Source organism: Lemur catta, chromosome 13, assembly GCF_020740605.2.
Source record: "Lemur catta isolate mLemCat1 chromosome 13, mLemCat1.pri, whole genome shotgun sequence".
NCBI lineage: Eukaryota > Metazoa > Chordata > Mammalia > Primates > Lemuridae > Lemur > Lemur catta.
Window position 1 is genome coordinate 23,720,061 of NC_059140.1, and position 16,336 is coordinate 23,736,396.

The 16,336-nt window shown below is 44.6% G+C and overlaps 1 protein-coding gene across 1 annotated transcript in view; it reads left to right on the forward strand.

Annotated features, from left to right (window-relative positions):
- The first annotated feature begins 8,294 nt into the window (after positions 1 to 8,294).
- LOC123649064 (tyrosine-protein kinase SRK2-like) overlaps positions 8,295 to 16,336 on the forward strand; it is a 178,001-nt gene continuing 169,959 nt past the window's right edge. The window contains 2 exon segments of the mRNA XM_045566989.1: positions 8,295 to 8,303; positions 8,704 to 9,451. Of these exon segments, the coding sequence (XP_045422945.1) occupies positions 8,295 to 8,303; positions 8,704 to 9,451 (757 nt within the window).

Consider the following 16,336-nt stretch of genomic DNA (forward strand, 5'->3'; position numbering starts at 1 on the left):
AGGAGCCTTGGAAGACAGGATTGTTTTCAGTGCTATTTCACCATCCTTTCACCACTGTTTCAAGAACGAGAGCCCTTTTCAACCGTTAGCGTAAGAATCCTTCTTTGGAGATGAGATATTTTTCTGGGGTGGCCAGTGCAGGGCCTGTGTCAGTCCTGGGTTTGTTGGACTAGGGCCAGACATGAGAAGTGCGCCTTTGTGGGACAGGTGAATAGTGCGGACACTGTTTCAGTCTAAAGACTGAAACAGGATCCGCACTTTTCACCGTTCCTTTCAGAATCATGTGATTCATCAGCTAGGAATGGCGATTCCTTCTCCAGAACAATCGAAGGCTAGGCCAAAGTAACTCGATCTTTCAAAGAGGTGTGTGGCACAACTTTTGAAAGAAGCACTAGGTGGAGAATTATTTGGTATTTTTCCGTAGCACTTTTCACCGTAAGTGTCATAAGGTTGGGCTCTGCATCCTTAAGCACACCAGAGTTTTCACAGACGAAAGCAAGCTGAGGCCCAGTAAACTTGGCATTTCCAATAGTTGGTCCTAGATACTACCAAGAAAGTGCTCTTTTAAGTATTATTCTACTGTGGCTTCACCATTATTTTCAGAACCCGAGCAGGGTTCTCGCCATAGCGTAAGAATCGTTCCTGGTAGTTGAGATTTCTGGTTGGGGTGTAAGTGCGGGGCTTCTGTCAGCCCTGCGTTTGATTTCTTTACCTCCACAGTTGGTAAGTGCATATTTGCGTGAGATGGGAAAAGTGTGGATCGTGGTTCAGATTTTACCCTGACATTTTGAAATCACCAGTATGTTGGTAATTATTTGCCATTTCCATAGCGTTTTGCACCGTAATCCTCATGAGGTCGGTCTCTGCGTCCTGAAGCCTATGATGCTTTTCGCAGAGAAACCTCTGCTAAGGCCCAGGTAACTTCCTATTTCCCATAGTTGGCACCGGAGCCTTGCAAGACTGGATTGTTTTCAGTGTTATTTCACCATCCTTTCACCACTGTTTCAAGAAAGGGAGCCTATTCAACCGTTAGCGTAAGAATCCTTCTTTGGAGATGAGATATTTTTCTGGGGTGGCCAGTGCAGGGCCTCTGTCAGTCCTGGGTTTGTTGGACTAGCGCCAGACATGAGAAGAGCGCTTTTGTGGGACAGGTGAATAGTGCGGATCCTGTTTCAGTCTAAAGACTGAAACAGGATCCGCACTTTTCACCGTTCCTTTCAGAATCATTTGATTCATCAGCTAGGAATGGCGATTCCTTCTCCAGAGCAATCGAAGGCTAGGCCACAGTAACTCGATCTTTCCAATGGGTGTGTGGCACAGCTTTTGAAAGAACCACTAGTTGGAGAACTATTTGGTATTTTTCCGTAGCACGTTTCACCGTAATTCTCATAAGGTTGGGCTCTGCATCCTTAAGCATACCAGAGTTTTCACAGACTAAAGCAGGCTGATTCTCAGTAAACTTGGCATTTCCAATAGTTGGACCTAGAGAGTGCCAAGAAAGTGTTCTTTTAAGCATTATTCCACTGTGGTTTCACCTTTATTTTTAGAACCCGAGCAGGGTTCTCCCCATAGCATAAGAATCCTGCCTGGTATTTGAGATTTCTGGGTGGGGTGTAAGTGCGGGGCTTCTGTCAGCCCTGCCTTTGATTTGTTTACCTCCAGAGTTGGTAAGTGCATATTTGCGTGAGATGGGAAGTGTGGATCGTGCTTCAGATTTCATCCTGACATTTTTGAAATCACCAGTATGTTGGTAATTATCTGCCAATTCCATAGCGTTTTGCACTGTAATAGTCATGAGGTCGGTCTCTGCATCCTGAAGCCTATGATGCTTTTCGCAGAGAAACCTCTGCTGAGACAAAGGTAACTTCCTATTTCCCATAGCTGGAACCGGAGCCTAGAAAGATAGGATTGTTTTCAGTGCTATTTCACCATCCTTTCACCAGTGTTTCAAGAACGGGAGCCCTTTTCAACCGTTAGCGTAAGAATCCTTCTTTGAGATGAGATATCTCTCTGGGGTGGCCAGTGCAGGGCCTCTGTTAGTCCTGGGTTTTTTGGACTAGCGCCAGACATGAGAAGTGGGCCTTTGTGGGACAGGTGAATAGTGCGGATCCTCTTTCAGACGAAAGACTGAAACAGGATCCACACTTTCACCGTTCCTTTCAGAATCATTTGATTCATCAGCTAGGAATGGCGATTCCTTCTCCAGACTTATCGAAGGCTAGGTCAAAGTAACTCGATCTTTCCAAGAGGTGTGTGGCACAACTTTTGAAAGAATCGCTAGGTGGAGAACTGTTTGGTATTTTTCCGTAGCACTTTTCACCGTTATTGTCATAAGGTTGGTCTCTGCATCCTTAAGCATACCAGAGTTTTCACACACGAAAGCAGGCTGTTTCCCAGTAAACTTGGCATTTCCAATAGTTGGACTTAGAGACTACCAAGAAAGTGTCCTTTTAAGCATTATTCCACTGTGTTTTCACCATTATTTTCAGAACCGGAGCAGGGTTCTCGCCATAGCATAATAATCCTGCCCGGTAGTTGAGATTTCTGGGTGGGGTGTAAGTTCGGGGCTTCTGTCAGCTCTGCCTTTGATTTGTTTACTTCCAGAGTTGGTAAGTGCATATTTGCGTGAGATGGGAAAAGTATGGATCGTGCTTCAGATTTCATCCTGACACTTTTGAAATCACCAGTATGTTTGTAATTATTTGCCATTTCCATAGAGTTTTGCACCGTAATAGTCACGAGGTCGGTCTCTGCATCCTGAAGCCTATGATGCTTTTCGCAGAGAAACCTCTGCTGAGGCCCAGGTAACTTGCTATTTCCCATAGCTGGCACCGGAGCTTGGAATACAGGATTCTTCTCAGTGTTATTTCACCATCCTTTCACCACTGTTTGAAGAACGGGAGCCCTTTTCAACCGTTAGCGGATGAATCCATCTTGGAGACGAGATAATTTTCTGGAGTGGCCAGTGCAGGTCCTGTGTCATTCCTGGGTTTGTTGGACTAGCACCAGACATGAGAAGTGCGCCTTTGTGGGACAGGTGAATAGTGCGGATCCTGTTTCAGTCTAAAGACTGAAACAGGATCCGCTCTTCTCACCGTTCCTTTCAGAATCATTTGATTCATCAGCTAGGAATGGCGATTCCTTCTCCAGACCAATCGAAGGCTAGCCCAAAGTAATTCGATCTTTCTAAGAGGTGAGTGGCACAACTTTTGAAAGAACCGCTGGGTGGAGAACCATTTGGTATTATTCCGTAACACTTTTCACCATAGTTGTCATAAGGTTGGTCTCTGCATCCTTAAGCAAACCAGAGTTTTCACAGACGAAAGCAGGCTGAGGCCCAGTGAACTTGGCATTTCCAATAGTTGGTCATAGAGACTACCAAGAAAGTGTTCTTTTAGGTATTATTCCAATGTGGTTTCACCATTTTTTTCAGAACCTAAGGTGGGTTCACGCCATAGGATAAGAGTCGTGCCTGGTAGTTGAGATTTCTGGGTGGGGTGTAAGTGCCAGGCTTCTGTGAGCCCGGCCTTTGATTTGTTTACCTCCAGAGTTGGAAAGTGCATATTTGCGTGAGATGGGAAAAGTGTGGATCGTGCTTCAGATTTCATCCTGACACTTTTGAAATCACCAGTATGTTGGTAATTATTTGCCATTTCTACAGCGTTTTGCACCGTAATTGTCATGAGGAAGGTCTCTGCATCCTGAAGCCTATCATGCTTTTCGCAGAGAAACCTCTGCTGAGGTACAGGTAACTTGCTATTTCCCATAGCTGGCAGCGGAGCCTTAGAAGACAGGATTGTTCTCAGTGTTATTTCACCATCCTTTCATCACTGTTTCAAGAACGGGAGCCCTTTCAACCGTTAGCAGAAGAATCCTTCTTGGAGATGAGATATTTCTCTGGGGTGGCCAGTGCAGGGCCTCTGTCAGTCCTGGGTTTGTTGGACAAGCAGCAGACAGGAGAAGTGCGCTTTTGTGGGACAGGTGAATAGTGCGGATCCTGTTTCAGTCTTTAGACTGAAACAGGATCCGCAATTTTCACCCTTCCTTTCAGAATCATTTGATTCATCACCTAGGAGTGGCGATTGCTTCTCCAGACCAATCGAAGGCTAGGCCAAAGTAACTCGATCTTTCCAAGAGGTGTGTGGCACAACTTTTGAAAGAACAGCTAGGTGGAGAACTATTTCGTATTTTTCCGTAGCACTTTTCACCGTAATTGTCATAAGGTTGGTCCTTGCATCCTTAAGCATAGGAGAGTTTTCACAGATGAAAGCAAGCGAAGCCCAGTAAATTTGGCATTTCCAATAGTTGGTCCTAGAGACTACAAAGAATGTGTTCTTTTCAGTATTATTCCACTGTGGTGTCTCCATTGTTTTCAGAACCCCAGCAGGATTCTCGCATTAGCATAACAATCCTGCCTGGTAGTTGAGATTTCTGGGTAGGGTGTAAATGGGGGTCTTCTGTCAGTCCTGAGTTTGATTTGTTTACCTCCAGAGTTGGTAAGTGCATATTTGCGTGAGATGGGAAAAGTGTGGATCGTGCTTCAGATTTCATCCTGACATTTTTGAAATCACCAGTATGTTGGTAATTATTTTCCATTTCCATAGCGTTTTGCACCGTAATAGTCACGAGGTCGGTCTCTGCATCCTGAAGCCTATGATGCTTTTCGCAGAGAAACCTCTGCTGAGGCCCAGGTAACTTCCTATTTCCCATATCTGGCACCAGAGCCTAGGAATATAGGATAGTTTTCAGGATTATTTCACCATCCTTTCACCACTGTTTCAAGAGCGGGAGGTCTTTTCAACCGTTAGCGTAAGAATCCTTCTTTGGAAATAAGATATTTTTCTGGGGTGGCCAGTGCAGGGCCTCCGTCAGTACTGGGTTTGTTGGACAAGCGCCAGACATGAGAAGTGCGCCTTTTTGGGACAGGTGAATAGTGCGGATCCTGTATCAGTCTAAAGACTGAAACAGGATCCGCACTTTTCACCGTTCCTTTCAGAATGATTTGATTCATCAGATAGGAGTGGCGATTCCTTCTCCAGACCAATCGAAGGCTAGGACAAAGTAACTCGATCTTTCCAAGAGGTATGTGGCACAACTTTTGAAAGAACCGCTAGGTGGAGAACTATTTGGTATTTTTCCGTAGCACTTTTCACCGTAATTGTCATAAGGTGGGTCTCTGCATCCTTAAGCACACCAGAGTTTTCACAGACGAAAGCAGGCTGATTCCCAGTAAACTTGGCATTTCCAATAGTTGGTGCTACAGACTACCAAGAAAGTGTTCTTTTAAGTATTATTGCACTGTGGTTTCACCATTGTTTTCACAACCCGAGCAGGGTTCTCGCATTAGCATAAGAATCCTGCCTGGTAGTTGAGATTTCTGGGTGGGGTGTAAGTGGGGGCTTCTGTCAGCCCTGCCTTTGATTTGTTTACCTCCTGAGGTGGTAAGTGCATATTTGCGTGAGATGGGAAAAGTGTGGATCATGCTTCAGATTTTATCCTGACAGTTTTGAAATCACCAGTATGTTGGTAATTATTTGCCATTTCCATACCATTTTGCACCGTAACAGTCACGAGGTCAGTCTCTGCATCCTGAAGCCTATGATGCTTTTCGCAGAGAAACCTCTGCTGTGGTCCAGGAAACTTGCTATTTCCCATAACTGGCACTGGAGCCTTGGAAGATAGGATTGTTTTCAATATTATTTCACCATCCTTTCACCACTGTTTCCAGATCAGGATCCCTTTTCAAACATTACCGTAAGAATCCTTCTTTGGAGGTAAGATATTTTTCTCGGGTGGCAAGTGCAGGGCCTCTGTCAGTCCTGGGTTTGTTGGACTGGCGCCAGACATGAGAAGTTCGCCTTCGTGGGATAGGTTAATATTGCGGATCCTGTTTCAGTCTAAAGACTGAAGCAGGATCCGCACTTTTTACTGTTCCTTACAGAATCATTTGATTCAACAGCTAAGAATGGCGATTCCTTCTCCAGACCAATCGGAGGCTAGGCCAAAGTAACTCGATCTTTCCAAGAGGTGTGTGGCACAACCTTTCGTATAACCGCTAGGTGGAGAACTATTTGGTATTTTTCCGTAGCACTTTTCACCGTAATTGTCACAAGGTTGGTCTCTGCATCCTTAATCATACGAGAGTTTTCACAGATGAAACAGGCGGAGGCCCAGTAAACTTGGCATTTCCAATAGTTGGTCCTAAGGCTACAACGAAAGTGCTCTATTAAGTATTATTCCACAGTGGTTACACCATTGTTTTCACAACCGGAGCAGGGCTCTCGCATTAGCATGAGAATCCGGCCTGGTAGTTGAGGTTTCTGGGTGAGTTGTAAGTGCAGGTCTTCTGTCAGCCCTGCATTTGATTTGTTTACCTCCAGAGTTGGTAAATGCATATTTGCGTGAGATGGGAAAAGTGTGGATCGTGCTTCAGATTTCTTCCTAACACCTTTGAAGTCACCAGTATGTTGGTAATTATTTGCCGTTTCCATACTGTTGTGCAACGTAATATTAATGAGGTCGGTCTATGAATCCTGATGCCTATGATGCTTTCTGCAGAGAAACCTCTGCTAAGGCCCAGGTCACTTGCTATTTCCCATATCTGGCACCGGAGCCTTGGTAGATAGGATTGTTTTCAGTATTATTTCACCATCCTTTCACCACTGTTTCAAGAACGGAGCCCTTTTCGACCGTTAGCGTAAGAATCCTTCTTTGGAGATGAGATATTTTTCTGGGGTGGCAAGTGCAGGGCCTCTGTCAGTCCTGGGTTTGTTGGACTAGCGCCAGACATGAGACGTGCGCCTTTGTGGGACAGGTGAATAGTGCGGATCCTGTTTCAGACTAAAGTCTGAAACAGGATCCGCACTATTCACCGTTCATTTCAGAACCATTTGATTCATCAGCTAGGAATGGTGATTCCTTCTCCAGACCAATCGAAGTCTAGGCTAAAGTAACTCGATCTTCCCAAGAGGTGTGTGGCACAATTTTGAAACAACCGCTAGGTGGAGAACTATTTGGTATTTTTCCGTCGCACTTTTCACCGTAATTGTCATAACGTTGGTCTCTGCATCCTTAAGCATCCGAGAGTTTGCACAAACAAAACAGGCGGAGGCCCAGTAAACGTGGCAATTCCAATAGTTGGTCCTGGAGACTACAAAGAATGTGGTCTTTCAAGTATTATTCCACTGTGGTTTCACCATTTTTTTCAGAACCCAAGCAGGTTTCTCACATTAGCATAAGAATCCTGCCTGGTAGTTGAGATTTCTGGGTGGGGTTTAAGTGCGGGGCTTCTGTCAGCCCTGTCTTTGATTTGTTTACCTACAGAGCTTGTAAGTGCATATTTGTGTGAGATGGGAAAAGTGTGGATCGTGCTTCAGATTTCATCCTGACACTTTTGAAATCACCAGTATGTTGGTAATTATTTGCCATTTCCATAACGTTTTGCACCGTAATATTCACGAGGTCCTTCTCTGCATCCTGAGGCCTATGATGCTTTTCGCAGAGAAACCTCTGCTGAGGCCCAGGTAACTTGCTATTTCCCATAGCTGGCACAGGAGCCTTGGAAGATAGGATTGTTTTCAGTATTATGTCACCGTCCTTTCACCACTGTTTCAAGAACTGGAGCCCTTTTCAACCGTTAGCATAAGAATCCTTCTTTGGAGATGAGATACTTTTCTGCGGTGGCAAGTGCAGGGCCTCTGTCAGTCCTGGGTTTGTTGGACTAGCGCCAGACATGAGAAGTGCGCCTTTGTGGGACAGGTGAATAGTGCGGATCCTGATTCAGTCCAACGACTGAAACAGGATCCGCACTTTTCACCGTTTCTTTCAGAATCATTTGATTCATTAGCTAGAAATGGCAATTCCTTCTCCAGACCAATCGAAGGCTACGCCAAAGTAACTCGATCTTTCCAAGAGGTTTGTGGCACAACTTTTGAAAGAACCGCTAGGTGGAGAACTATTTGGCATTTTTCCGTTGCACGTTTCACCGTAATCGTCATAAGGGTGGTCTTTGCATCCTTAAGCATACGAGAGTTTTCACAGACGAAAGCAGGCTGAGGCCCAGTAAACTTGGCATTTCCAATAGTTGTACCTAGAGACTACAAAGGAAGTGTTCTTTTAAGTATTATTCCACTGTGGTTTCACCACTGTTTTCACAACCCGAGCTAGGTTCTCGTATTAGCATGAGAATCCTGCCTGGTAGTTGAGATTTCTGGGTGGGGTGTAATTGGGGGTTTCTGTCATCCCTGCCTTTGATTTTTTTACCTCCTGAGTTGGAAAGTTCCTATTTGGGTGGGATGGGAAAAGTGTGGATCGTGCTTCAGATTTCATCCTGACACTTTTGAAATCACCAGTATGTTGGTAATTATGTGCCATTTCCATAGCGTTTTTCACTGTAATAGTGATAAGGTTGGTCTCTGCATCCTGAAGCCTATGATGCCTTTCGGTAGAGAAAACTCTACTGAGTCCCAGGTAACTTGGTATTTCTCAGAGCTGGCACCGGAGCCTTGGAAAATGGGATTGTTTTCCGTATTATTTCACCATCCTTTCACCACTGTTTCAAGAACGGGAGCACTTTTCAAGCGTTAGCATAAGAATCCTTCTTTGGAGATGAGATATTTTTCTGGGTGGCAAGTGCAGGGCCTCTGTCAATCCTGGGTTTGTTGGACTAGCGCCAGACATGAGAAGTGCGCCTTTGTGTGAGAGGCCGGCTCCTTTCTCATCAGAGAGAGTGAAACCAGCAAAGGTGCCTTCTCCCTGTCCGTGAAGGATGTCGCCGCCCAGTGTGAAATAGTCAAGCACTATAAGATCCGCTCCCTGGAGGAATGGGGCTGCTACATCTCTCTCCAAGTCACCTTCCCGTCGCTCCAGGCCCTGGTGCAGCACTACTGCAAAAAAGGGGATGGTTTGTGCCAGAGGCTGATCATGCCCTGCGTCAGCCTTGCTCCTCATAACCCCTGGGCCCAGGACAAGTGGGAGTTCCCCCGGCAGTCTCTCAGGCTGGTCAGGAAACTCGGATCAGGGCAGTTTGGCGAAGTCTGGATGGGCTACTACAGAAACAATGTGAAGGTGGCCATCAAGACCTTGAATGAGGGAAGGATGTCTCCGGAAGCCTTCCTGGGTGAGTCGAACCTGATGAAGGCTCTGTAGCATGAGAGGCTGGTCTGGCTCTACACCATGGTCCCCAAGGAGCCCATCTATATTGTCACCGAGTATGTGGCCAGAGGGTGCCTGCTGGATTTCCTGAAGACAGACGACGGTGGCAGACTGTCTCTCCCGAGACTGATCGACATGTCAGCCCAGATCACCGAAGGGATGGCGTACATCGAGCACATGAATTCTATCCACCGCTACCTATGGGCGGCCAACATCCTGGTGTCTGAGACCTTGTGTTGCAAAATCGCTGACTTCGGTTTGGCCAGGATCATCGACAGTGAATACACTGCCCAGGAGGGTGAGCAGAGCCCCACAACTGCAGGGGAGACCTTGGGCCTTACCTCCCCGACTCACCAAAGCCTCTTGACATTACATGGTACGGCCCCATGTGCAAAGACCTGAGAGCACTGTGGTTTCTACAATTCTAGACCAGCATTTCCCTAACTGTGTTCAGCAGAGTAGAAATGCCCCCAGACCTCCCACTGAGGAATGGCTTTAGGATAAGGTCAGTTTGGAGAAACTGCAGTTCATCACCCTTCCTGCCTTGGAGATTCCCAATGCACAGCAGCAGAAAGGCACTGAGAAGTCCTGCAGCCAAGCAACAATTCACATTCACCTCACCTAGTGTCTCCTGAACTAGTTTCAGCCCCCAATACTATTTCCACCTGGGTCCTATTAATCTCCCACAGAACTAGGCTTTCACAGAGCACACTGGGGGAAACACAGCTCAAACGCGTGAGCAGCAAACCTTACACCTGAATTAGGGTCTGCACAGAACTCTCAGTTTTCTCTGCTAATATAACTGAGGTACAAGTTGACTTCACAAGAGGATCCGAGGGGTCAAATACATTTGCCTGTGAGCCAGTGAGATTCGCCGAGCATATGAATCAGCCATGCAAAAGGGTAGATGCGGCTGGTTCCCTGGGGAACTTCAGGCTGGCTGGGCCACTGAGAGAGCCGGGCAAGGGGAGGGAGTGCCACTCGAGCCCTGTGCTCTCCTGGGAACGCCGACCAGGCCCACCGCTGTCACAGGGCCTCATGGGGAATCAGGATGCAAGTCCATCTTCATCGTGATTCTAGGCAGTACAGGAACACACAAAAAAAAAAAAAGACTGAAAAATGATCCAAACTTTTCATCATTCCTTTCAGAATCATTTGATTCATCAGCTAGGAATGGCGATTCCTTCTCCAGACCAATCGAAGGGTAGGCCAAAGTAACTCCATCTTTCCAAGAGGTATGCGGCACAACCTTTGAAATAACTGCTAGGTTGAGAACTATTTGGTATTTTTCCATAGCACTTTTCACCATAATTGTCATAAGGTTGGTCTCTGCATCCTTAAGCATAAGAAAGTTTTCACAGACATAAGTATGCTGAGGCCCAGTAAACTTGGTATTTCCAATAGTTGCTACTAGAGACTATAAAGAAAGTGTTCTTTTAAGTATTACTCCATTGTGGTTTCACCATTATTTTCAGAACCAGAGCAGGTTTCATGCATTAGCATAAGAATCCTTCCTCCTAGTTGAGATTTCTGTGTGGGGTGTAAGTGCGGGGCTTCTGTCAGCCCTGTGTTTGATTTGTTTACCTCCAGAGTTGGTAAGTGCATATTTGCGTGAGATGGGAAAGGTGTGGATCGTGCTTCAGATTTCATCCTGACACTTTTGAAATAACCACTATGTTGGTAATTATGTGCCGTTTCCATAACGTTTTTCACCGTAATAGTGATAAGGTTGGTCTCTGCATCCTTAAGCCTATGATGCCTTTCGCAGAGAAAACTCTACTGAGGCCCAGGTAACTTGGTATTTCCCAGAGCTGGCACCAGAGCCTTTGAAGATATGATTGTTTTCAGTATTATTTCACTATCCTTTCACCACTGTTTCAAGAACGGGAGCACTATTCAACCGTTAGGATAAGAATCCGTCTTTAGAGATGAGATATTTTTCTGGGGTGGCAAGTGCAGGGCCTCTGTCAGTCCTGGGTTTGTTGGACTAGCGCCAGACAGGAGAAGTGCGCCTTTGTGTGAGAGGTGAATAGTGTGGATCCTCTTTCAGTTTAAAGTGTCAGGTTGAAGTCAGAAGCACAATCCACACTGTTCCCATCACACACAAATATGCACTTACCAACTCTGGAGGTAAACAAATCAAACACAGGGCTGACAGAAGCCCCGCACTTACACCCCACACAGAAATCTCAACTAGGAGGAAGGATTCTTTTGCTAATGGATGAAATCTGCTCTGGTTGTGAAAATAATAGTGAAACCACAGTGGAAGAAGGACTTGCATCCTGATTCCCCATGAGGCCCTGTGACAGTGGTGGGCCTTGTCGGAGTTCCCAGGAGAGCACAGGGCTCGAGTGGCACTCCCTCCCCTTGCCCGGCTCTCTCAGTGGCCCAGCCAGCCTGAAGTTCCCCAGGGAACCAGCCACATCTACCCTTTTGCATGGCTGATTCATATGCTCAGCGAACTTGCTTGCTTGCAGGGAAATGTATTTGACACCTCAGATCCTCTTGTAAAAGTGAATTTGTACCTCAGTTATATTAGCAGAGAAAACTGAGAGTTCTGTGCAGACCCTAATTCAGGTGTAAGGTTTGCTGCTCACACATTTGAGCTGTGTTTCCCAAAGTGTGCTCTGTGAAAGCCTAGTTCTGCGGGAGACTAATAGGACCCAGGGGGAAATAGTATTGGGGGCTGAAACTAGTTAAGGAGACACCAGTCTAAAGACTGAAAGAGGATCCACACTTTTCACTGTTCTTCTCAGAATCATTTGATTCATCAGCGAGGAATGGCGATTCCTTCTCCAGACCAATCGAAGGCTAGGCCAAAGTAACTCCAGATTTCCAAGAGGTGTGTGGCAAAACTTTTGAAATAACTGCTAGGTTGAGACTACTTGGTATTTTTTGGTAGCACTTCTCACCATAATTGTCATAAGGTTGGTCTCTGCATCCTGAAGCATACGATAGTTTTCAAGGACAAAAGTATGCTAAGGCCCAGTAAACTTGGCATTTCCAATAGCTGGTAATAGAGACTATAAAAAAGTGTTCTTTTAAGTATTATTTCACTGTGGTTTCACTATTACTTTCAGAACCAGAGCAGGTTTCTCCCATTAGCATAAGAATCCTGCCTGGTAGTTGAGATTTCTGTGTGGGTTGTAACTGCCCGGCCTCTGTGAGCCCTGTGTTTGATTTGTTTACCTCCAAAGTTGGTAAGTGCATATTTGCATATGATGGGAACAGTGTGGATCGTGCTTCTGATTTCATCCTGACACTTTTCAAATAACCAGTATGTTGGTAATTATGTGCCATTTCCATAGCATTTTTAACCGTAATAGTGATAAGGTTGGTCTCTGCATCCTTAAGCCTATGATGCTTTTCGCAGAGAAAACTCTACTGGGGCCCAGGTAAGTTGGTGTTTCCCATACCTGGCACCAGAGCCTTTGAAGATACGATTGTTTTCAGTATTATTTGACCATCCTTTCACCACTGTTTCAAGAACGGGAGTACTTTTCAAGTGTTAGCATAAGAATCCTTCTTTGGAGATGAGAGATTTTTCTGGGTGGCAAGTGCAGGGCCTCTGTCAGTCCTGGGTTTGTTGGACTAGCGCCAGACATGAGAAGTGCGCCTTTGTGTGAGAGGTGAATATTGCGGATCCTGTTTCAGAACTTGTAACTGTTCTTCTCAGAATCATTTGATTCATCAGTTAGGAATGACGATGCCTTCTCCAGACCAATCGAAGGCTAGGCCAAAGTAACTCGATCTTTACAAGAGGTGTGTGGCAAAACTTTTGAAATAACCGCTAGGTTGAGAACTATTTGGTGTTTTTTCGTAGCACTTTTCACCATAATTTTCATAAGATTGTTCTCTTCATCCTTAAGAATAACGATGTTTTCACAGACAGAAGTATGCTGAGGCCCAGTAAACTTGGCATTTCCAACAGTTGGTACTAGAGACTATAAAGAAAGTGTTCTTTTAAGTATTATTGCACTGTGGTTTCACCATTATTTTCAGAACCAGAGCAGGTTTAGACAATTGGCGTAAGAAGCGTTCCTCGTAGTTGAGATTTCTGTGTGGGGTGTAAGTGCGAGGCTTCCGTTAGCCCTGTTTTTGGTTTGTTTACCTCCAGAGTTGGTAAGTGCATATTTGCCTGAAATGGGAAAAGGGTCGATCTTGCTTCAGATTTCATTCTGACACTTTTGAAATAAGCAGTATGTTGGTAATTATTTGCCATTTCCATAGCGTTTTTCACAGTAATAGTGATAAGGTTGGTCTCTGCATACCTAAGCCTACATTGTTTTTCACAGAGAAAACTCTACTGAGGCCCAGGTAACTTGGTATTTTTCAAACCTTGTACCAGAGCCTTTGAAGATACGACTGTTTTCAGTATTATTTCACCATCCTTTCACCACTGTTTGAACAACAGGAGCACATTTCAAGCGTTAGCATAGGAAATCTTCTTTGGAGATGAGAATTTTTCTTTTTGGGGTGGCAAGTGCAGGGCCTCTGTCAGTCCTGGGTTTGTTGGACTAGCGCCAGACATGAGAAGTGCGCCTTTTTGTGAGAGGTGAATAGTGCGAATCCTGTTTCAGTCTAAAAGACTGAAACAGGATCCGCACTTTTAACTGTTCTTTTCAGAATCATTTGATTCATCAGCTAGGAATGGGGATTCCTTCTCCAGACCAATCGAAGGCTAGGCCAAAGTAACTAGATCTTTCCAAGGGGTGTGTGGCACAACGTTTGAAATAACCGCTAGGTTGAGAACTATTTCGTTATTTTTTCGTAGCACTTTTCACCATAATTGTCATAAGGTTGTTCTCCGCATCCTTAAGAAATCAGTAGTTTTCACAGAGAGAAGCATGCTGAGGCCCAGTAAACTTGGCATTTCCAATAGTTGGTACTAGAGACTATAAAGAAAGTGTTCTTTTAAGTATTATTCCATTGTGGTTTCACCATTATTTTCACAACCTGAGCAGGTTTTACGCATTAGCATAAGTATCCTTCCTCCTAATTTAGATTTCTGTGTGGGAATAACTGCGGGGCTTCTGTCAGGACTGTGTTTTATTTGTTTACCTCCAGAGTTGGTAAGTGCATATTTGCGTGAGATGGGAAAAGTGTGGGTCATGCTTCAGATTTCATCCTGACACTTTTGAAATCACCAGTATGTTGGTAATGTTTTGCTGTTTCCATAGCGTTTTTCAGCATAATAGTGGTTGGTCTCTGCATCCTTAAGCCTATGATGCTTTTCGCACAGGAAACTTTACTGAGGCCCAGGTAACTTGGTATTTCCGGTACCTTGCACCAGAGCCTTTGAAGATACAATTGTTTTCAGCATTATTTCACCATCCTTTCACCAGTATTTCAAGATTGGGAGCACTTTTCAACCGTTAGCATAAGAATCCTTGTTTGGAGATGAGATATTTTTCTCAGGTGACAAGTGCAGGACCTCCGTCAGTCCTGGGTTTGTTGGACTAGCTGCACACATGAGAAGTGTGCCTTTGTGTGTGGTGAATAGTGCGGATTCTGTTTCAGAACTTTTAACCGTTCTTTTCAGAATCATTTGATTCATCAGTTAGGAATGGCGATGCCTTCTCCAGACCAATCGAAGGCTAGGCCAAAGTAACTCGATCTTTCCAAGAGGTGTGTGGCACAACTTTTGAAATAACCACTAGGTTGAGAACTATTTGGTATTTTTTCCTAGCACTTTTCACCATAATTGTCATAAGGTTGATGTCTGCATCCTTAAGAATACAATAGATTTCTCAGACAAAAGATGCTGAGGCCCAGTAAACTTGGCATTTATAATTGTTGGTACTAGAGACTGTAAAGAAAGTGTTCTTTTAAGTATTATTTCACTGTGGTTTCACGATTACTTTCAGATCCAGAGCAGGTTTCACGCATTAGCATAAGAGGCCTTCCTGGTAGTTGAGATTTCGGTGTGGGATGTAAATGCCGGGCTTCTGTCAGCCCTGTGTTTGATTTGTTTACCTCTAGACTTGGTAAGTGCCTATTGGCGTGAGAAGGTAAATGTGTGGATCATGCTTCAGATTTCATCCTGACACTTTTGAAGTAACCAGTATGTTGGGAATTATTTCCCTTATCCATAGCGCTTTGTACCGTAATAGTGATAAGGTTAGTCTCCGCATCCTTAAGCCTATGATGCTTTTTGCAGAGAAAACTCTACTGAGGGCCAGGTAACTTAGTATTTCCCATACCTGGCAACAGAGTCTTTGAAGATACGATAGTTTTCAGTATTATTTCACCATCCTTTCAACAGTGTTTCAAGATTGGGAGCACTTTTCAACCGTTAGCACAAGAATCATTGTTTGGAAATGAGATATTTTTCTCAGGTGACAAGTGCAGGGCCTCTGTCAGTCCTGGGTTTGTTGGACTAGCTGCACACATGAGAAGTGTGCCTTTGTGTGTGGTGAATAGTGCGGATTCTGTTTCAGAACTTTTAACCGTTCTTTTCAGAATCATTTGATTCATCAGTTAGGAATGGCGATGCCTTCTCCAGACCAATCGAAGGCTAGGCCAAAGTAACTCGATCTTTCCAAGAGGTGTGTGGCACAACTTTTGAAATAACCACTAGGTTGAGAACTATTTGGTATTTTTTCCTAGCACTTTTCACCATAATTGTCATAAGGTTGATGTCTGCATCCTTAAGTATACAATAGATTTCTCAGACAAAAGATGCTGAGGCCCAGTAAACTTGGCATTTATAATAGTTGGTACTAGAGACAGTAAAGAAAGTGTTCTTTTAAGTATTATTTCACTGTGGTTTCACGATTACTTTCAGATCCAGAGCAGGTTTCACGCATTAGCATAAGAGGCCTTCCTGTTAGTTGAGATTTCGGGGTGGGATGTAAATGCCGGGCTTCTGTAAGCCCTGTGTTTGATTTGCTTACCTCTAGACTTGGTAAGTGCCTATTGGCGTGAGAAGGTAAAAGTGTGGATCATGCTTCAGATTTCATCCTGACACTTTTGAAGTAACCAGTATGTTGGGAATTATTTCCCTTATCCATAGCGCTTTGTACCATAATAGTGATAAGGTTAGTCTCCGCATCCTTAAGCCTATGATGTTTTTTGCAGAGAAAACTCTACTGAGGGCCAGGTAACTTAGTATTTCCCATACCTGGCACCAGAGTCTTTGAAGATACGATAGTTTTCAGTATTATTTCACAATCCTTTCACC